The following is a 21877-nucleotide window of genomic DNA, read 5'->3' on the forward strand; positions in this document are numbered from 1 at the left end:
ATCAATCACTTCAGAAGCCCTAAATTTATGATTTACATTTTGTATTAAAAATAAACCAAAAAAAAAGCTGGCAGGTTAGCAAGAGCTAATGGAATTTGTGAGAAACACAGTGATTCTGGCAAAATAGAATGGAGTAAGGACTTTGAACTTCTCCAGTCCTTGGGAGAGTGGCTTCTGTTCACCAGAGGGCAGCACCATGACCAGCAGGTTAGGAGTGAAGGGAATTTCAAGAGGAGCTTCTGTGAGGAAGAGTTGAAGAGAGAGAAAGGGGACGAGGGAAAAGAAGACAGATGCAGGCGGGCCTGGGCAGAGCGGGAGAGGATGACGGAAAGAGAAGACGAATGGAAGAAAGTATGTCCTGTAAGAAGGCTGACTAGTTCACACACCCTCTGTCTATCTGTCACACTTCATGACTGCAAACCTTCTAGGTCCTTTGTCAACAGCCAGGCTGAAGTGGGTAAGGCTCGGGACAGGCACAGTGGAGAGAACTATTTACAAAATGAAGACCTAAAGCAACCTCGCGTGGGCCCGTTCCTAAAGTTTAGTCTTCCTGTCACTGGAGAATAAAGTCACTCAAAGTGACTGAAAAGTCCTGGGACTTTCCATAGAATAATAGCATCTGGTACCCACGTGAGCCAGGGCAGCTGTGACGGCAGAGGATGCAGGATGCAGCCCTCATCCAATTGCCATTGTCCTTCAACTCCATCCTCAGTCTCAGCCTCCGTTTATGTTCCTACCTGAGCCGCAGTGTTCAAGACCAGTGGGCACTTCCTGAGTGGCCATCTCATCCCAGAAGGGGTAGCAAGCTCTCGGCGGGTGATAAGTGGACTGGAAACCACAGGCCATTCGAGGATCTTCGTAAGAGCTGAGAGGTCCCTGCCTCTGTGACCAGGAAAAAAAGGAAATATATCAAGATTCCCTAATGGAACAGCAACTTCATATCATCCGTAAGTAAGACTCATCCACAGATGATAACAGAATAGAACCAACTATTGATCACTACCTCCCATCCAAAAAAAAAAAAAAAAAAGACACAGGGAATAGGAAGGGTTTCTGACTTAGACGATGTATACATTTATTTTCATCCGTTTCCCCAAGCATTTGAAGAATTTTTTAAATTTTCAAATAAGGACCCATGGTTAATAGCAAGGCAGAATCTTGGTCATCTTTACACAATCCTGGCATTTTTTCTTTTTTATATAACCTTACTCTATAAAAATACCATGAAAGGATATTCCTACGAGACATTCCATTATCATAGAACCAATAAGTGACAAATGCCAAAGGAAAAAAAAATGGACTAAATGATACAAATCACTCCTTTTTCAGTTAATCAATTGTGCATAGGTTTTAACGATATTGATTGGTAGACTGGAATTCTCAGTTTTTCCCAACATTTGGGTACTTGTGTAACTCTCTTATCAGTTTTATAGAATCCACAAAATATACTCTCCACCCAGTACTCTCTAAGTAGGACAAATACACTATGTGGGAGACCATGATTTGAAGTGTTTAAGACCCTATTCTTTGAAGCCACATATACATGGATTCAAATCCTGGCTCCATCACTTACTGATGGGGGCCTGGGCCTGTTCCTTTATCTAAACCTCAGTTTACTCAATTATAAGATGGAAATAATAATACCTACCCCATAAGGTAGGAGGATTGAATGAAATAATATGTGTAAGAAAATAATACATAAAGCAAAACAAAATATGAAATACATGTCATAAAATTATGTATTCCTATATTAAATGCATGTAATAAGGAGTGTACATGGAGCCTAATATAAAGTAGGTATTCATATGAGACCCTTAACATTCCTGGGATTAAGCAAGAAGGTTAACAATTAAGACACTAAAGAAGGAGCAAATTCATGGAAAGAAGATTTCCTAAGAATAGGAGTCTAGTCTACACTGGCCCACCCTCAACTTTCTTTTCTTCTTTTTTATTCTTTCTCTCTCCTGTTTGGCCCCTCCACCTCCATAAAGACCCCAGTTAAGAAAATGGAACTTTGCTAGAATCTGATGTGATTAAAACTACCAACGTTAAGGTGCTAATTAATGAATGTAACCCCTCAGGTGGAATTCTCATCCCTGAAGAGTAGCTTGCTAACCCGCAGTCAGAGCCTCTAATTGGAGAACCCCTTACATCCTCTCTCCCCTTGAGCGGCAGCCCTATTACGTTAGAGTCAATCATTCACTGTCTACACTCTCTTCCCCATTTTGCAATCATCCATTCGCTTAAGCTCAGTAAAAATAGCATAAGAGGGTATATTGGCACAGAGAAAAATGGCAGTCAAGACCAAAATGTAAAAGGAGGTTCTGTGCACATTAATTTACGTGATATTTTTCATAATATTCATAAAATCATTCAGACTATGGCTGGATGAAGTTTACTTCGGGGCTGCTCCTCTTCCAGGTGGGTTAAAGGTGCTGAGAATGGAATAAAACCCTGGGGACTGAACGGAGTCACATTGAGTTCTTGTCTATCAAAGGCTAACGTCCTTGGCTTCCGCTACCAGGAGGCCCTGGTGAGAGCCACAGGAATACAAACAGAGCAATGGCAGTCCTGCCGTTTGTGTTTGGGACCGATATTTAGGGAAAACATCAGAAAGAACGCTCAGCTGAGCTCCGGTCAGAAAACGTCTCCTTAATTCCGGCATCAAACCATATTGCTGACATTGTATTTTAATACTGTAAGCTCCTGAAGCAGCTACATTAAGATTTTCTTTTTGGATCCCCAACAATCCTTTGCAACAGAATCTATTTCAAGCACATTTCCTAGATGAGCTGTGTGCTCTCAGTGTCTATCCCCATTTTTTCATATAGAGTATTTCTCAAAATTCAGTGTCAAGTATCAGAGTTGTAGGAATAGGGTCTCGCGCGAAGAAATTTTGTATTTAAATGGCTTAAAGGAGCACTCTAAGTGACCTGGCCCTGTCTTCTCTGGAAGCAGTGTGTGCATGGCTTGCCTAAACCACAAAGTCCTTGTAAGAAGGCAGTAGGTGGTACCAGTAGGATCCTTGTAGACAGGTGGTGGGTGGTTTGGTGCAGGCCCTGCTAGGGTGGGGGGGACAAGAGGAGAACTTGAATTCAGGTGAAAAGGTTGAGGCTTTCTCTGCTAAGGAAAGGTCACTGAAGGTGAGGCATGATTCGCAAAGAGGTGTTTAAGGAAAATGATCTGAGAGCGCTGTAGAGGGGAGATAGAGGGTGGGAGTAAGTGGTGGGTTAGGGATAAAGCAATGAGGTTCCAGACCCAGGCGATGACCACGTGGCCATACAGCGAGTCAGCACACAGCTTTGACCAACAACCACGTAGAGCATCTCCTTGAGTTTCGTGATTGGCATTTTTCGTGGAGTCTCTCCAGCTCCCACAGCAGGCTCTTTGTTGTCGGGGAGGGTTCACTTATTATTTTATACAGGGAAGTCAATTTTTAAGACATCTTTCCTCCTTAGCTGTCCTCAGTGGTGCCAGGGGAACCTATTTTTAAGAAGGAGAAGGAGATAGTGCGCCAAGCTTACCATGAGCCACGAACATCTTTGCTCACAGATGCTCCTGGGAGTATCACGACCCTTGTCACCTAGACATCTGCCTGTTTATTAGACATTTCACAAACTGACTGAATACCTATTTCACAGAGTACGAAAATGACATTTTTACTCAAGAGAACCACAGAGCCAGTTCCGATTCATTATGAAACCTTCTCAGTTGAGGAGAAAGAAGCTGCTTATTAACAAGTCAGAAATCTGGGAAGCAAAGCACCCACCTCCGTGCTTGACAAGGGCACCACCCAAAACAAGTTCAACCTCTTCCTTTCCTGGCTGCTGGAGAATGGAGGTGAGTTCAGGAGATGCAAGCAAGCTTCCTAGCCCCCATCACAGTTTAGGGAACCCATCTGATGGGTCCTCACTCATTCATCCCACAGGAGATTATTGAAAGGAACTAACGTACGTCGCACACCACCCCATGCCCATCAGTGATCTAAGCATGATGGAGAGATGGTCACGTTTAATCCTCACCATAGCTGTGCAAGATTGGTATTCTTATCTTCATTTTACAGAAGAACAAATTGAGGCTTTCCGAGGGCAAGTAAATTTCCAAAGACCACACAGCTAGTAACATAATGGGGATAGAATTCTAGTCGAGGTCTACCTGATTTCAGATCGTCTTTTTCTGTATCTGTGCACTGTGAACCTTGTGTGGCTCGGACTGCTCAGGCAGGGAGGCTGCCATCCCATGGTAAGTACTAGAGGGATTATGATAATGGACACTTGTGAACAAATCTGTATCACACAACTAGTCTGTGCCAACTATTATGTGAGATGCTAAGAATACGGTATGAGCAATATATGAACTTTACCCTCAGCAGTGCACAGACTAGTAAACAGGAAATTACAGCAAGGAGATGTGACAGGGTTAAGTACCGATGGGTAGGGGGAGGAGAGTCACAGCAGGTAAGACTTCCTAGAGGAAGCAGATTAAGGTAATAACCGAAAAGTCAAGTAAGATTTAGCCTAGAACATGAAGGTCTAGAGAGCAGAAGAAGATGACACACCTAAAGGTGCCAAGGAACGTAGATGGCGATGTAAGGAAGGATCCGAAAGACTCGGCTTGGAGATATAGAGAGATAAAGACTGCTGTTTGGAAGTGACAAGCATGAGGGCAAAGTGTGCTCATGGCAATGAGAACGCTTGCAATGGAGAACAACTAGCAAGAATGAGAGCTGGAGGGACAGTGTTGAGGGTCAGGAACACCAGACCAGAATTTGGCTGCAGGAGAAAGGCATTAGAGGTTGTATTAAAGCTAGTAAGAGTGACATGGTGACTCAAGATGTCCTAGAAGGACCCATTCGATAGCGCTAAGTCAGATGGACTTAGCAGGATCAGGTGAGGAGGATGACAAGGCAGCCGCGGTGCCTGCAGAGCCAGGTCACAGCCTGAGGCGTAAAGGGAAAAATCAGTACTACTGATCCTAACTGTATTTATTTATATTAATTTATTTTTTTAATCAATTTATTTTTGGCTGCCTTGGGTCTTCGCTGCTGCGTGCAGGCTTTCTCTAGTTGCGGCACGCAGGGGCTACTCTTCGTTGCAGTGAGCGGGCTTCTCACTGTGGTGGCTTCTCTTGTTGTGGAGCACAGGCTCTAGACGCGCGGGCTTCAGTAGTTGTGGCTCATGGGCTCAGTAGTTGTGGCTCGCGGGCTCTAGAACGCAGGCTCAGTAGTTGTGGCGCACGGGCTTAGTTGTTCCGCAGCATGTGGGATCCTCCCGGACCAGGGATTGAACCCGTCCCCTGTGTTGTCAGGCGGATTCTTAACCACTGTGCCACCAGGGAAGTCTCCCTACTGTATTTAAATTTTTTAGTTCTTTTAGTAATTTTTGCATTCATTTTGATTGTCAAAATTATTGCATTAAGATTTACGTAGCTTGAGTACTGCGTTTGGGGGCCACCCTTCGGCTTTGCCCCCACTTGAATGCTTCCCCTCAGTGCTGGTACTGAGCAGTGGCCAGTTACGAAGAGTTGGATTAAGGTCATGAATGCAGAGGTGAAGAGGAAACTAGAAGTGTAAGATACCTTTCAAAGGAAGAGTCAACATGATTTTATGGCTCATAGGAGATGAAGGCAAGGGGGGATCCAAGATCATGCTTAGATTGCTTGCTTTTATGATAGTGAAAATGGTGAGTTTAAGTACGTAAGTAAGGAGGTTGGAAGAATATTTCTCTTTTGGTTGTGTTCAGATGGAGAGATGGCAGAGCAATTTGGTGCAGAGGTCCCTAAGGTGGCAGCATGACAGGAGAAGACAGGAAAGGATACAGTTAGATCTAGAAGTGTAAAGGATCTAGTTAAAGTATAGAGTCAGGGAAAATGGCAGTTAAAAAGAAAAGAGAGGGCTTCCCTGGTGGCGCAGTGGTTGAGAGTCCGCCTGCCGATGCAGGGGACACAGGTTTGTGCCCCGGTCCGGGAAGATCCCACATGCCGCGGAGCGGCTGGGCCCGTGAGCCATGGCCGCTGGGCCTGCGCGTCCGGAGCCTGTGCTCCGCAACAGGAGAGGCCACAACGGTGAGAGGCCCGTGTACGGCAAAAAAAAAAAAAAAAGACAGAAAGGATCATAAATGGCTCTACCGCACCATCCAGCAATTGCATTTCTGGGTATTTATCCAAAGAAACCAAAAACACTAATTTGAAAAGATATGTGCACCCCAATGTTTACTGCAGCATTATTTACAATTGTCAAGATACAGAAGCAACCTAACTGCGCACTGATGGATGAATGGATAAAGATGAGATACACACACACACACGCGCGCACACACACACACACACACACACACACACACACACACACACAGGAATACTACTCAGCCAAGAAGAAGAATAGAATCTTGCCATTTGCAACAACATGAATGGACCTAGAGGGTATTGTGCTCAGTGAAATAACTCACACAGAGAAAGACAAGTACTGTATGATTCCACTTACATATGGAATCCAAAAAACAAAGCAAATGAACACTAACAAAACAGAAACAGACTCACAGATGCAGAAAATAAACTGGTGGTGGCCAGAGAGGAGGTGGGGTGGAGGGATGAGTGAAATAAGTGAAGGGGATTCAGAGCAGTTATCAGATAAGGAAGTCATGAGACTACAGTGCACAGCATAGGGAATATAGTCAGTAATATTGTAATAAGTTTGTATGGGGACAGTTACTAGACTTATCATAATGTATAAAAATATTGAATTGCTATGTTCACTTGAAATTAATATAATATTAAGTCAATTATATTTCACTTTTGAAAAAATGGATCTATGAAGTTTCCTGTCGTTGGGAGGAAAAGTAAGGGAGAAACAACAAAGAAGGGCCAGTTAAAGACACAGGAGGAAAAACACAAAAGTGCTCGGTGTGGGAGACACCAAGGGCAGAGCTTCAGAACCGTGTGGGTTAGCAAGCGGCTGCTAAGGAGAGGGTGGTATCCACGCAGCCTTGGAGGGCCTGGGTCCCCAGGTGTCTCAGGAGAGTGTGCACTCCTGCCCTGCTGTGTCACACGCTGTGAGGAGCCTCCCCACCCCATCTCCAGGGACCAGCACTGCTGTCCTTGTCCTCTGACAGGCTTCAGGGGACTCGAGCCTGCAGCCTAAATGCTTTGCTTTCCGATCCTGGAAAGAAATAGCATAAAAGCCCTGAAGTCTGGAAACTACTAGGACGAGGGACACGCACTTGTCTCTGCTCCAACATGAGCCAGCTGTGACGTCACCTCCACAACCGACCACTGCCCCCCTGCTGCAGTCAGGGCTTCATGTATGGTATTATGTCCCCCTTGTTGCCCTGTCCTGCCGGTTCCCCTCTCCGATGCTTCCACCAGGGACCTCCGTCTCCCCGCCCCACCCACGCGGCCCCCTCCCTGTGGCTACTCTTCACCTACCCCCCAGCCCTGCCAAACCTCCCAGCATTGCCTCTGCCCAGAGGCTTCCTTCCCTCCACCCCCCCCAATTGGAAAAGAGTAGTTTTCAACACTACATCGCAAACTGATGGCGGCCGCCCTTCTGTAAGAGTTCGTTTCTGTCTTGAGCCAAGCAGTCTTAAATGTCCAGGCATTTGCTCCGCAAACCCTTCCTGACCCTTCTCGTGTATGTGTCACTCAGAGCACAAACTCTGTGGGAGTGCATCTGTCTTTCCCTTAACCGACTTCAGAATTTTAGAATTTTACGGCCTTAGTACCGGGCCGTAAACATATAAGACACATAAATATTTCTAGATCCTGCTGCTTAAAAAAACATACATGCCCAGACGCAAAGCTGAGTTAACACTGAATGGATGAGCACAGGGGTTTGCCATCCGCGGGGATAACTCCGCATCATTCTAGGCCTGGCATAGACGTTCATACCCTCTGGTAGGAAGACAGGAGACTGGAAATCAGGAAGCCTGGGTCTGAGTCCTGCTCTGCCCCTAAGGAGCTGCGTAGCCTCCAGCCCATCTCTTAACCTCCTTAAACCTTTGCTTCCTGAGGAGGTTGGCCCCAGTGATCACCAAGTTCCTTTCCAACTGCAAGTCTCCTTTCTGCTGATCCATCCACATTCTTTCTCCTGATCTTGTAACTGACAACCTTCATTTGATTTAAAAAAAAAACCACCCCAGGGTGGAAAAAAAAGCCTAGAGAACCGGAAGTTGTCATCATTTAGATTCATGACATACAAGGTCCCCTTGAAATGCATTAACACCTTCATGTCGGTCATGCCGTTCTGCCACCACCTTTCCCATTTTTCAGTAGAGAAAGTAGAGTTAGGAAGTGCCTGCCTAGCTGCTGAACCGCCCAGGGGCTCTCACATGCGAGGCGCCAGTCTGTGCAATAAACGGGGAACTTCTCATCTTAAAACCTTTCACCTCGTTGCAGGCAGTTGCCCTCCCAGCCTGGCCTGACCGACTCCGCAGACCTGTCATCGAGTCTGGGCTTCCTCATCCTCAGAAGATGCTAGACCAGTCAGCACCTCTTTACATTCATGGAGAAGCGCTTTGGCATCGCTGGGGAGGAGTCTGGGGCAGACTGTATCTGGGGCACCTCTGCTTCAGGGGGGCACATGCATCCTGCTCCCTCGAGAAAGGAAAGAGGCAACACGGAAACACCCCTCAGCTCTCCCACCAAGGGGGAGGGGGCGAGGGTGCTGCAGCCACAGGAGAGGCAGGAACAGACAAAATAGGAAACCCTCAAAGGGCGATTTAATTTTAGACTCAAGGCCAGGAAATTCTTTTTAAAACAATAAGAGTGGTGGGCTTGGGCCTTGGCGAAAGGGCAGGCCAGACCACTGTAGGTTTCTGAGACAAAAGAGAATCTGAAGCACAGAGAGAACAGAGATGGGAACAGCGGATTCTGCTCTCCATGAAAAGCTGTGCTTGGCCTCCACACGGGCCACGTGGACCATAGCTGAGGCCACCCTGAGACGCCCCCAGGCCTGGGGCTGCAGATCAAGGTGAGGGAGGGGGGCAGTGACTGATGCTGCAGCTTCTCACGCCAGCCTGAGACCACAGCCCCCTCCACTCAAGATATTACTCGGTGGGACCTGCTCCAGTTCTGGGCGCCTGGACTTGACATTCTCTTGCTGAGAGATATGGGGCGTGATGCGTGTCACACATCAGCTTCCACTCGCTTAGCGGGAAGCCTTCAGACTCCCAGCGACTCCACGGGGTGCCAGCCCCAGGCATCCATCCCAAGTGTGGAGACGGAGGGTGAAGCTGACTCAGAGCCTCCTGATAGGACATTGGGAGAACCTCCCATGGTGGAAAAACTGGGCAGGAATTTCGATTTGCTCAGCGCTCTACAAAATGGAGTTCTGGGGCTTTTTTGTCCTAAATTCAATTCAGCATGAAAAAGCATATGAATCCATGAATTGTCATAAATTCTTATCCATCTCCACATTTCTTAAGAATGATCAAGATGCGTTTGATGGTAAGGAGTTTCCTAAACCAGGAGCCGGGAGATCTGGACCATATTCCAGATCATAATTCTAAGCTCAGGCAACTTAATTTAACCTCTCAGGACCTAAATTTCCTGATATTAGGAGATGGCCTCTAGGTTACAGTCTGGCTCTAAAATTCTCCAGTTTGTGCTAACTAAACACAGTATCTTAGAAAATCCCCACTTTCTAAGATGCTGGAAAAATACACGTCTCTTTTTTCCTTCACATTTTCTGACTCCCACTAAGAGTTACGGCTATAGATCATTTCTTAAACATAACGTTCCAGCAACCTCTCCAGAGGTAAAGCCATCATCACCCCAAGTGACAAGAAAACATTTTCTTTTCCAGTTTCCATTTACATTCTAAATTTCTTTTTCTGTATTCTCATTTCTCTAATCTGGAATACCTGATCCACTGCTCTCCAGGATTCCCAGAGAGAAGGAAAAGGCATGTGTGCTAAGTTTCATAGAAACGAGCACCAGCCCTTCCCAAATTCCCAAGAAGCGCAGCGACTGCACAGACACCCCTGTGAACACATCCTAAGGCATGTGGGGTGGAGGTGAAGAGTGAGAACAGCACTGGCTAAGAAGGGAATTGCTTCCCAAGGAAGCCCAATTAAACTGCAATTACTCAAGATAAGAGAACCAGGTCTGTTTACACAATGGGGTTGTAAACCACCAGCCCATTACAAGAGAACTTTGATCTGGTGGCAGGAGAGCTATTTCTAGTGCAGGGTACTGATGAAGCAAGGAGGTTTCTCAACAAGAATGTCTCCATCTTGACCCCCACAGCCCCATCTTGCTCTGGAAACACCCTTGTGTGGGCAATCAGTGGAACCATCTCCACTCCTCCCTGTATGTGGCCATCTCACACGATCAAATAATCCAGAGAAACATAGAGAAGTGATGGTAAACACAGGGAAAGGGAATTAGCTGAGGTCATGTTTGTGGCTGGTATCACAATGACCTGCTATGGTAAGTTACACTCTGTGCTTATCTTACAGATGAGGACATTGAGGTTCAGAGGGAGTAACGTGCCCAAGGTCACATGGCTGAGGAGTAACAGACCAGAATTTAACTCAGGTCTTTCTGACTCCAAAGCCTAAGTGCCTTCCATGGTACTTGGCCGGGCTGTGTCCCACAGCTGCCTGGCCCAGGATGGAAGGCTCGGAGCCTCCCATGTGGTCTCGCCCCCTGGACAGTTACTTGCCCGGCATATCGCTATATTCCCAAAGGCCTGAGCGCTGAGAGCAGGTGAGTGGGCGGTCGTCTATTCCTTCCCTCTGTACAGTTCAAGGTGCTTCCTAAGCTCACATGGCTCGGGCCATCGATCCTCAAGGACCTCCTCCGCATCCTCCTTGCTGGGGAGGTAGCCAAGGACAAGGACGTGTTTGGTCAAAATGAGGGGCAGCCCATCCTCCAATGCCGGCCCTCCCCCAGCTCTGTGGACTCAGCGGCATGAAGGGGAGGATGAGACAGGAGAGGACCAGGGCTTCGAGGGACTTCCAGGGCTCACGGCGGGCTCACTGAGCCAGCATAACAGGAAGGAGCGCTTCCTCCCCTTGGATGAAAGGGTCCCTGACACACAACCCATATAAGTACCTGAAAACGTCACCCCCTCCAACACAATGGCCAGACAACTTCCAGAAGTGTCATTTCCCTACCACCCCAGCTGTGATATCACTTCTTTCATGAAGGTCTCCCGAGAGGCTGACCTTACAAGGGAGAGAACTTGTGTCCTGCTTTTGACAAAGCGGTCCCGAGGCAGATAATGTGAGTTCTGTGTACAATGGCCAGTGCCCGAAGTATGGGATGAATTTTACAACTGTTGCTGTGATTATTTTAAGGCTTCCCCTGGTACGGCAAATGATCAAACCACACTAATGCTACCTCTAACACACAAACAAGGAATCTGAGATTTAGCAGTCTTCAGAGCCTGGAAACTATCCGTGTCCTAGTTTAGAAGATTGTTTCTTGGACAACTAAAGCAGCCTGCTTAGCAGAACCCCTCATAGCATGGATATAGTCTCACTTTTTTTTTCTTTTTTAAGATTTCCCTTTCTAACGCAATAATTACAAGTAAATACACACAGTACCACCCCACCTTCAGACCTGATCGTGTGTGTATTCTAGGGCAGGGCTTCTCAACCTCGGCACTACTGACATTTGAGGCTGGACAATTCTTTGTCATGGGGAACCGGACCGTGCGGTGCAGGATGCCTAGTTGCATCCCTGGCCTCTACCCTCTGGCCAAGAGCACCCGTGCCCGTCAAGTTTTGACAAGCAAAAATATCACCAAATATCCCCTGGGGACAAAATCGCCCCCAGATTGTAAAGCAATTATATTCCAATAAAGATGTTTAAAAAAATCAGCCCCAGATTAAAAATCCACTGTCCTTATGGTTTTCCTTTCACCGTCAAACTTCCCATGCCCGGGACAGTTTCTCTTCTTGGTGGCCCAGGCTAACTAACCCAGAGACCAGGGCGCCGGCCAGGAGGACCTGAATGATCAGATTAAGCACCACTGGTTGAGCTCCAGACAGTGAGGCTCCAACAGAACCGAGAAGACTCAGGTGCCTGGGACGTTAAAGTTCTCGTCTGGGAAAGTCCATGAAGCTGTCCTCGCTCCTCCACGAAACCTTAGATTGGGATTGAGAGTGTGAGGTTTGCTAGTTTCTCTCATATGCCAATGTCCCAAAGTTATATTCTGTAGACAATGTACAAATTCTTTGACTGTTACGACAGCCCAGCCTAAAGTTGGATGGAGGTTGTCTGTAGGAGCTGGCTCATTGAACTTGAGCTTGTACTCACCAATTTTATATACCTTTTTTTTTTTTTTGCGGTGTGCGGGCCTCTCACTGTTGTGGCCTCTCCCATCGCGGAGCACAGGCTCCGGACGCACAGGCTCAGCGGTCACGGCTCACGGGCCTAGCTGCTCCGCGGCATGTGGGATCTTCCCGGACCGGGGCACGAACCCGTGTCCCCTGCATCGGCAGGCGGACTCTCAACCACTGCGCCACCAGGGAAGCCCTATTTACCTTTTTTTTTTTTTAATTAAAAAGGACGTCAGTGAAGAAGTCAGAGGACTTTTCTGCATGTTCTATGGTTCTGAAAATTTGCCTCACCAGTTCCAGTGATGGAGAAACTGAGGCCCACAGAGCAGTTATGAGCAAAAGTGCTAGAACAATGACATAGAAGTTCTCCCATGTAACTTTCTGCTATTACCCAAGCAACTCTGAAATATGGGAGTGAAAAGGATCCCACGTGCTGATAACGTTTTTCAGGTATGGCTGCTGGGTTTGGGGATAAATGGGTTCTTTGTTGTGAAACCAGTGGAAACCATTCCAAAGGCCTTAAAAATATCCAGGGTATTCAGCCAGGGCTGGGGTCTTCAGTTGAAAATACACACTTAAGAGTTGTTCTTGGTTTTTTTCTAAATCTCATACAATTTCCAGATGCCCTGTCTAGGATAACTTAATATTATACCTGCAATGTGTATACTTGTAATAAAATTTATTTCAGTGCCTAAAATAAAATAAATGCAAATTCGCATGGCATCGCTTTTTCCGACAGGTTATTCAACTTTTTTAATTGGATTACAATACGGGCAAAACGAACTAGGCTGGCATTTTTTTTTTTTTAATTCCTGTCCTGCCCCTAGGTTCATCAGAATCATTGTTTTTAGATTCCATACATATGTGTTAGCATACGGTATTTGTTTTTCTCTTTCTGACTGACTTCACTCTGTAGGACAGACTCTAGGTCCATCCACCTCACTACAGATAACTCAATTTCGTTTCTTTTCATGGCTGAGTAGTATTCCGTGGTATATATGTGCCACATCTTCTTTATCCATTCGTCTGTCGATGGACAGTTAGGTTGTTTCCGTGTCCTGGCTAGTGTAAATAGAGCTGCAGTGAACATGACTCTTTCTGAATTACGGTTTTCTCAGTGTATATGCATAGGCTGGCTTTTAAATCTACTTTTCCAAGTCAATGACACATTTTGCCCTGAAATCACAATATCCTTGTTTATTTTAACAAATCTCTACAAAATCACATTTAAGAAAACTTTAGTGTCATTTGTGCTGACCTTAGACGATAACCTTTGTGTGAGAAGCAGCAGGAGCCTTTCCCTGGCAATGCCTCCAGCCCTGTGGACCTCAGCAAGCCTCTTGGCAATTTCTAAGCGGAATGGAATAACTTTTGGTCTGGACTTGTGTGTGTGTGTGTGTGTTTTACACATATTTCTGAAGTAAATTGTACTCTAAACGTTTTCCTGATTCTAATTTTTTAATAGTGAAAGGCGTTTATATGAAAACAGAAGCCACTTAAAAAAGAAGAAATATGTATTACAGAACAGCCAGTGAAGAAAGATGTGTTAATCATTCCTTGAACATAAAATACCTTTTTAAGTAATTATTTTTTCAATACTACAGAAAATAATTTTCAAACACGTCAGATCTTTTGATATACAATTACAGTGAGAGGTCAGGGCAAACTGAAGGGTACCAGTTAAAAATTCTGCAGAACCTCAGACTGGACAAAGCCTGCAGTCAAAAAAGAGCTCTGGTAGACTGGAGTCTATATAGACCCATAAACATATTTGGAAGAGTTAACAGTAAACTTATCTGTCCATATCCAGATTAAGTTAAAAAAAGTTCAACATTTATGCTGGCTATCTCTATACAAAAACACGCAGAATTTATTATCAATAGTTAATGATTCAATGCTAATATTAAAAGTTCACTTAACATTGGAATCAATGAATGACAGCATTACGGGATCTCTCACACAGTAAATTTATAAGAAATTTAGCTGAATATTTCAACTGGTCAGCACATAGCTTGGGTGAGAGCCTTCTTCCCTAAGAGCAAAAAACCTTTAGTCCAAGTTTAAAGTTCCTTTTACCCCTCTTATTCTAGGACTCAGGAATTTTTCCTACTAATTTGTTGTTGTATTTTATTTCCAGTTTCAAATTCTGTTATTAGAAAGCTTGTATATTTTAGCTTTTATGTATGAGAAGAAAAATAATTTCAATTATGCTAAGAATAGGTGTAAGGTACCTCAATGTGTGAAAAACCTTCACCAAATGAACTGAGCTGTGAAAAATCACCTGGCTTTAACCGTTACTCATGTTTGAGTCATATTCTCTGCAACACAAAAATCTTCCTCAGTAAATCTATCAGTCTTGGATGTTTTACTTTATACGGTGATAAACAGACAGATAATCTCACAATGTAGCCCCTCCAAAAAACTCAAAGCTCATTCCAACCGTGGAGTTGGGTCCCCAGCTGCTTCTGTCCAGGAGATCAGAAAGCAGGAACCGAGGGAGGAGAGGGGACGGCACGGTGGGCAGGGGGAGGGCAGGGAAGGGGTCCCACTTACCACTGCTGCAGGTCGCACTGCTGAGTAGGGGGCAGGGCCACTCACTGCAGACTCCACAAAGTAGCTCATCACGCCGTCAGCACCTGTGTGGGAAAAAGCATTCACTGAGCCACTGGGTGCAGAACATGTGTGGACCAGCGACCAAAGGAGGGCTCGGAGCAGGTCTCCTTAGGAACCATGGCGTTCACTTCTTTGTATTACAGAGAAAGAAATTAAAACGTAGAAAAACAAAGTGGCCAACAGAGAGTAAGGCAGACCCCAGACAGAGCCAGTCCCCTGACTGCAAGGTAGCCTGGATGGTGACGGCTGCTGCAGACAGTAAGCAGTCAGAGTCCATAAAAAGACCCTTTAGGGGGTTTCTGGTCAGGAATGGGTCTTGTGTGTCTTTTTAAAAAACATTTCCATTCCTGTATCTCCCTCCCTCCACCCCAACCAGGTCTGGCCCTCCATACGAAGTGTGGCATTTGTCAACTGATGAAGGACGGAATAGAGAAAGGATTGGAGAAAAGAGGGATGGAAAACCTCCGTCGTGGAGGCATGTCAACCAGGACCCTGAGACAGATAAACAGAGAGAAGACCCGAAAAGGGGAGTGAATATTATCCATCTTGAAAAAGGAGAAGGGCTAATTAAATGTCTTGTTGAGAGCTACTATCTCCATTCAAAGTCTGAATGACCATCACGTTTGAGGAATGCTCTAGCGGAAGGGACTTTCCAGTTAGCTGTCGGTCATCAGGAAAATCGTTTATATACAAACATTTCTGTTGAGCCAAACGCCCTCTAAAGTACACTAGTTTACACACTTTAATAAGTTCAATATTACACACTAAAAAGATGCCTTTCTTGAATGATTTAGAAGATTAAATTCCTAGATATGTCATTCAGAGGCCAAATTCCTATTGTCAGGGAGTGCATTTGAGTTTGCACTTAACTACTTTCCACTTTGTATTTGTCTGTCCTTTTCCTTTATTCTTGGGAATAATTAAAGCCACTGACCCCATTTCAAGAAATATAAAGAATACGATACGTCTTATGTTCAATTTACAACTTTGTTCACCATCTTGATACAGCTTGACAGCCAATGAGCGTACATATCTTCTCTCATATGAAATGTATTTAAATAACATAGTTAAGGGACTTCCCTGGTGGTCCAGTGGTTAAGACTCCGTGCTTCCACTGCAGTGGGCATAGGTTTGATCCCTGGTTGGGGAACTAAGATGCCACATGCCACGCGGTGTGGCCAAGGAGAAGAAAAAAAAAAGCTAGACTTCAAAAATAAATAAATAACATAATTAAAGTTCTGCACTACAAAGTTATACTAAGGGCTACCATCACATAGCAACTAATGTCATACAGTTGAGAAGTAAGTTAAAAATCTTCTGAAGACGTAAATTATCCCAGAGCTGTGCTTATTGTTTTTAACTAAAACGGCACCTTTTTATGATGTCTTTTCTCCCCAAAGTAGAAGCCGTCAAATTAATATTAATTTTTAAAAAGTAAAACAGCTAAGGGTACCTATGTTTCTCAAGATGTTGTTTTCTAGTTTTTCAGGGACTTGATGGCCACAAATGGCCCTTAGGAAGAATTCCCAGGTGGCAAAGCGGAAGAGTAGAAAAAGATCAAAGTCTCTAGTCCAAGGACACTGTTCCCATCTGGAGCCGTGGTCCCCTCTTCAGTGCTTCTTTCTAAAAACAGTAAGCAGCTACCAAGTATCAGACCCCGCGCTGGGTAGAGGGCCTGGAGTAAGAAGCAGCCGACCACAGGTCGGTGTGGACACCGCCCATATACTGTACAGAGGCGTTGCTGCTTTTCGTCTTAAATTCAAATTTTACAGTCCTAATGAGTCATCATTCACCCATCCACCTGCACTTCACAGTTTTGGATCTACTCAGAGATGAGACTTCAACGTTGACAACATAGATTGTGTCATACTGAGAACGGCATAACCAAGATCTGATTCCGTAGGGAAAAGTTGCTCATCCCTCCAGGGACCCACAGGGCAGCCTAAACCTTTGGGAAATGTCCAGGTGTGGCAATGCTGCTTTGCGCAACCCATCCAGCCCTCCAATTTCCTCCAAAAAGCCCCCCCCCGGGCCCCCTGAGTCATCACAGACCCCAATTATTTATTCAACAAGCACGTCAAAGGCTTCCTTTGCCGGGAACTTGTTAATCATTCAGTAAATAATTACCCTGTGCCTGCTATGTGGGTGCTGGAGATACACAGGTACACAAAGACCCCGCACCTCTTGGACCTTACGTTCTATCAGATCCGGGACAAAGCTGAGACAGACAGATCTCCATCTGCAGGCAGTGGGGAAGACGGGCTCCCACAGAACTAAAATACAAGGTGGTGAGGAGGTTACCAACAATATGGAAGAAAATAAGCAGTCCGTTTTGCCAAAGGCTGGGGAACAGGAAACCATGGAAGACTGCACAGTGCGAGGTGTGATCACGTGGCCCTATGGGTCCTCCCTAGACTCTCAGGAGCAGCAGAAGACCTCTACCCATCTGAATTCCTGTTAGACTTACACCTTTGTAAAAGAAAGCACTTTTGGAATCAGCAGCCTTGTCCTGAAGCCCAGCTCAGAGGCAACCAAGAGCAACCTTCCTCCTCCTAACAACTCTCCTCGGAGCTGGGAAAAAGGTTTAGGGGAAACGTGTTTTCTCTTTCGGATGGACAGAGTGAGTGAGGAACCCCGTGGGCCCACATACGGTCCGTCCTGAGCTGGGCTGAATTCTCGAAGCTTCATGCTCTGTGACTGACGCTCCCCTTGGAGAAAAGTCCTTTGCCCGTGGAGGAAGCTGGAAAGAGGGTGTTGCCAGGGCACTCAAGGGTTCTCATCTCAGGAAATAACTCTGGGACAGAAATGGATGACCGCTTCATTATTTTCTGGAGAAAGAAAAAAAGAACCCACCCTGTTTCCACTTGTAGGTGGTGACACAGACCAGCTGCTGTAGATGTAAACCCTTTCAGAAAAACTGTTTGGGTAAAAAAAAAAGTTTTTTGACGTGTTGGCCGAGGAGAATTCCCTCCCACATGACAGCTATTTGGACATCGGCTGGACAGACTTTTTTGTCTTGGCATTATAAACATTTATGCCTAAACACAAAACAACTGTGTGAGTTCAGATTTACTCCCCAGCCTAGAGGCATCCAGAGGCTTGTCTGAATGCAGAAATGGTTTGAACCCTTGGTAACAGAGAGCCGTGAAGAACTGCGTTCATTTCCTTGAATGGGACCAGCAGTGCCGGAGCAGCAGAGTAAAGTTGTCCTCAGTGAGTTTGTGCTTAAGAGGCAGCTGGGCTCCCAGCTGTGGTCCTCCCTGGCCTCCAGGACCCAAGTGGTCCTCCCCGGCCTCCAGGACCCAAGTGGTCCTCCTCAGCCTCCAGGACCCAAGTGGCCTCCCTGACCTCCAGGACCCAAGTGGTCCTCCCCAGCCTCCAGGACCCAAGTGGTCCTCCTCAGCCTCCAGGACCCAAGTGGTCCTCCCTGACCTCCAGGACCCAAGTGGTCCTCCATGACCTCCAGAACCCAAGTGGTCCTCCCCGGCCTCCAGGACCCAAGTGGTCCTCCCCGGCCTCCAGGACCCAAGTGGTCCTCCCCAACCTCCAGGACCCAAGTGGTCCTCCCCGGCCTCCAGGACCCAAGTGGTCCTCCCCGGCCTCCAGGACCCACTGTAGCTCCATTCCTCACCACCGCACTGATGTCTCCACTCCTCTAACTAGAACTCTGTTGTTTTCCCTGTGTTATTTCTCACGTCCCCGCCCTTCTCCCCTGATCACCTCTGTTAGAAACGCCTTGCTACCCTCCTGCTCCTCAGGACTAACTAACCCCTTCTCCTGAAGCTTTTAGATTCATCTCAGAAGTTTTAGCCACCAGGGATCCTTCTTGAACTGCTGTTCATCCCAGCCTGGGCTGGCTGTCCCTTCTCTGTGTTCCCCACGTGTGTTTCCCTCACTGCGCACAACACACTGTTTTATAAATGCCTGTTTCTACCCGCCTCTCCCACTCAACAACTCAGAGCTACCTGAAGGCAGACACTATGTTTTTTGCATCTTTGTATCTCCAGAATGTAAGACAGACTGAGGGGTATCAGAGAATTTTTTTTCAATTAGTGAATGAATGAAAGAACAAATAAATTGGTCTCGCAAGACTGAACATGTAAGAGATAGATCAGAAGTAAATGTATTCGATTCTCCAATCAGAGGCTCTGAATAGACTGCAGATCTGGGTGGAGATTCACTGGAAGTAATAGGTTCGTTTCGTGATCCCTTTCTAAGTGAGAACTCTTTCCCTTTATTCACTAGCCATTCGATGTCGCCTCATCCAGAAGCCTTTCAACCACCTCATGTAAACAGCAGCTTCCTGCTCCTGGTCTGACACTCAGCTGCTTCTTTCTTGTGTCCCCGACTCCTACCCCACTAGAAGTTAAGTCTGTCGAGGACAAAGTTTAGTGTATTTCTTCACTCTGAATCCCTAGATCCTAGGCCAGTGTTGATAGGCAGCTGGCACGCAAATAACTGTTGAAGGTGAGAGTGTAAGTTACAAAATTTTTACAAACACCTGAACTCATTTAAGCCCCTTTTTTTACGGGGCTGGGGCGAAGACTCGGGCCAAGCTGAGACTGACACTAGCCCACCAGCCACCTCTCCTGTCTATCCTCACCACCCTGGACTTTCAGGATAAAAATGGGCAAACCGTGCAGAGGGAAAAACAGGTAGCGGTTTGGTTTCCGTGGGCATCTCACACCCAGTAAAGCCTTTGGGACTCTGGGGAGATCGCGATTCTTCCTAAAACACATGACCGCCCCTGGAGACTCTTGCCCCGAACAAGCCCAGGACCCAGGCCAGGATCTACGGGCTGACACTTCCTTCCATCCAGGTCTCTCCAGGGGCGGGGAGGGTGATACACAGAAGGAAGGGAGGGGGGGACTTGGAGGGGTGTTTCAGGCCAAGGCAGCAGAAGAGCAGGGAATCCCAGAGACCAGGCTTAGTGGAAGCTGAATCCAGTTCCTACCAACTCTGCCCCTGCTTGGCTGCCTGTCTAGGCGATAACTGTGACATCACTTAAGGGTTTTTCATTGGGGTTATATGCTCTTCAAAGAAAGACTATGCCTTTAGGTAAACAACCCCATAAACCACACTTCAAAATGTTTTCTTTTGAAAATAATTTTTGCCAAAATATATATATTTATTGAGAAAATTACAAGAAAAATACAGAAAAGTCTATCACGAATGTCAAAATCACCTGAAATTCTACCATCTGGAGATAATTGTACTGATACTTTATTCAACGTTCTGCTGGGTATTTTTTAATGTGTCCGTACACATATACACACGATCAGAATTTTACCTTCACGATATTATTCTCTACCTGCTGTTCTACAATCTGCTTTGTTCACTGACATTTGCATGATGTTACGGATAGTTTTCTATGTCAATAAATATAGTCGTACATCCCAAAGTATCCAGCTGTCGAGGATTCTATTGTATGTATGCATCCTACCTTTCTTAATGAGCCTCTTATTACCATAAAATTTATTTGTTCCCAATTCCTCGTCATTATAAAAGTTCCTAAAATATTTCCTACTCCCATTAAATGACAAAAGTGGTATTTTGGGGACAAAGAATATGTACAGTGTACAGTCTATATTTGAATACATATTGACAAACTTCCTTCCATGAGAGAGAAGCCAGAATTATAGTACCACCAACAAACCCATTGTGATTTAAAAGTGACCTTGCCCTCTCACCTTTGTGTTAGCCTGTAGGTCAAGAATTATGGCTATAACATATGAAGCCTGCACGCAGGGAATACAAAAGTGCAATAAAGCTGTCACAGAAAATACAGATGATGCATTTTTTTCCTCTTTGCAAGTTGGACTGGAATGCAGGAGAAAAAGAATTCGGTTTCCAATAGGACTAGCCATTCAAAGGACACTTTCTCCGAATGACAGCACCTTTGCCAAACTAAAGACAACAGCGTCACCCACGTCACCGAGGCAACACCTTTCATGTGCAATGGAAAGAGTTTGAATTTCTTCTTTCCAAATGACAGGTAAATCTGTTTTTAAAGACTCAGACTGAGTGTTACCTCTTTCAGGGAGCTTTCCCTAAAACTTCTTGTCAGTTAGATAGACATTCTCGGTCCTCCAGCGTGGGATTCACTTTCACAAGGTACCGACCAAAGTTCAGAGTACTTCCTGCATCTCAGTTTCTGCTCCTGCATCATGAGTTGCTAGAGAGTAGGGACCGTGTGTCTTTAGCTGGTACACCATAGACGCGCAATACTCCTGTTGACTAAATGAAGGAAAGACCTGTACGTGAAGAGTTAGAACGCGAAGAGTTATGTCTCAGTGCTTGAGTTTATCCAAGACAGTGAAGATATCTCTGGGACCAAAAAAAGGGACATCACCTGTGATGACACGTGTCCGTATGCAACCCCAAGGTTAGATTTCTTTAATGTTAACTGCAAGCACGATCATACTTTTCTCTAAACTAACAGACATACCCCATTGACGAGTCGATTGTCTTCCAGTATCTTCTTTCTAATTCTCTCGAGTAGTCCATTTGTAGTTTGCAAATCATTCTAGATCTCTCCCTTGATCTGGCAGTGTAACAGAAGCTACCGAGTCCTGTTCTCCAAGAACTCAAAGGTAAGCAGCTTTAGATAGCTGAACAATCCTCACTCCCCCAAGGAAACTCTGCGGTTACCATAAGTAGAAAATAAATTGGTAAACAGAATTGAAGATGGTTTCTCTCTCTCATTCCTAACTCTGTAAGAACCTCATTTTCTTGACTATTCCAACATGACCGTAATAAACATTCCTTCTTATTTCAAGGAGCCGGCACCCACCCATAGAGGCCATGTTCTGATCCATGTGCTATTGGCTTCTGGGTCTTAAACTCAATCCACCAACTCTTTCACTAAGTTCATGAGGCATCAGCTCACAGATCAGTGAACGCGTCAGTCTTGTTTCTCCCCGCCTTTACTGCTAACAATCCCCCAACTCTTACTTGAATAGAGGCTTGAAAATGACTCA

The 21877-nt window shown here is 45.6% G+C and overlaps 1 protein-coding gene across 1 annotated transcript in view; it reads right to left on the reverse strand.

Annotated features, from left to right (window-relative positions):
- The window catches only part of ETS1 (ETS proto-oncogene 1, transcription factor), a 128549-nt gene that overhangs the window by 99261 nt on the left and 7411 nt on the right, over positions 1-21877 (reverse strand). The window contains exons 2-3 of the mRNA XM_067751550.1: positions 14838-14920; positions 738-882 (exon numbers count right to left, since the gene is read on the reverse strand). Of these exons, the coding sequence (XP_067607651.1) occupies positions 738-882; positions 14838-14906 (214 nt within the window). The 5' untranslated portion in view covers positions 14907-14920. The remainder of the gene's footprint in view (positions 1-737; positions 883-14837; positions 14921-21877) is intronic.

Source organism: Pseudorca crassidens, chromosome 9, assembly GCF_039906515.1.
Source record: "Pseudorca crassidens isolate mPseCra1 chromosome 9, mPseCra1.hap1, whole genome shotgun sequence".
Classification (NCBI taxonomy): Eukaryota; Metazoa; Chordata; class Mammalia; order Artiodactyla; family Delphinidae; genus Pseudorca; species Pseudorca crassidens.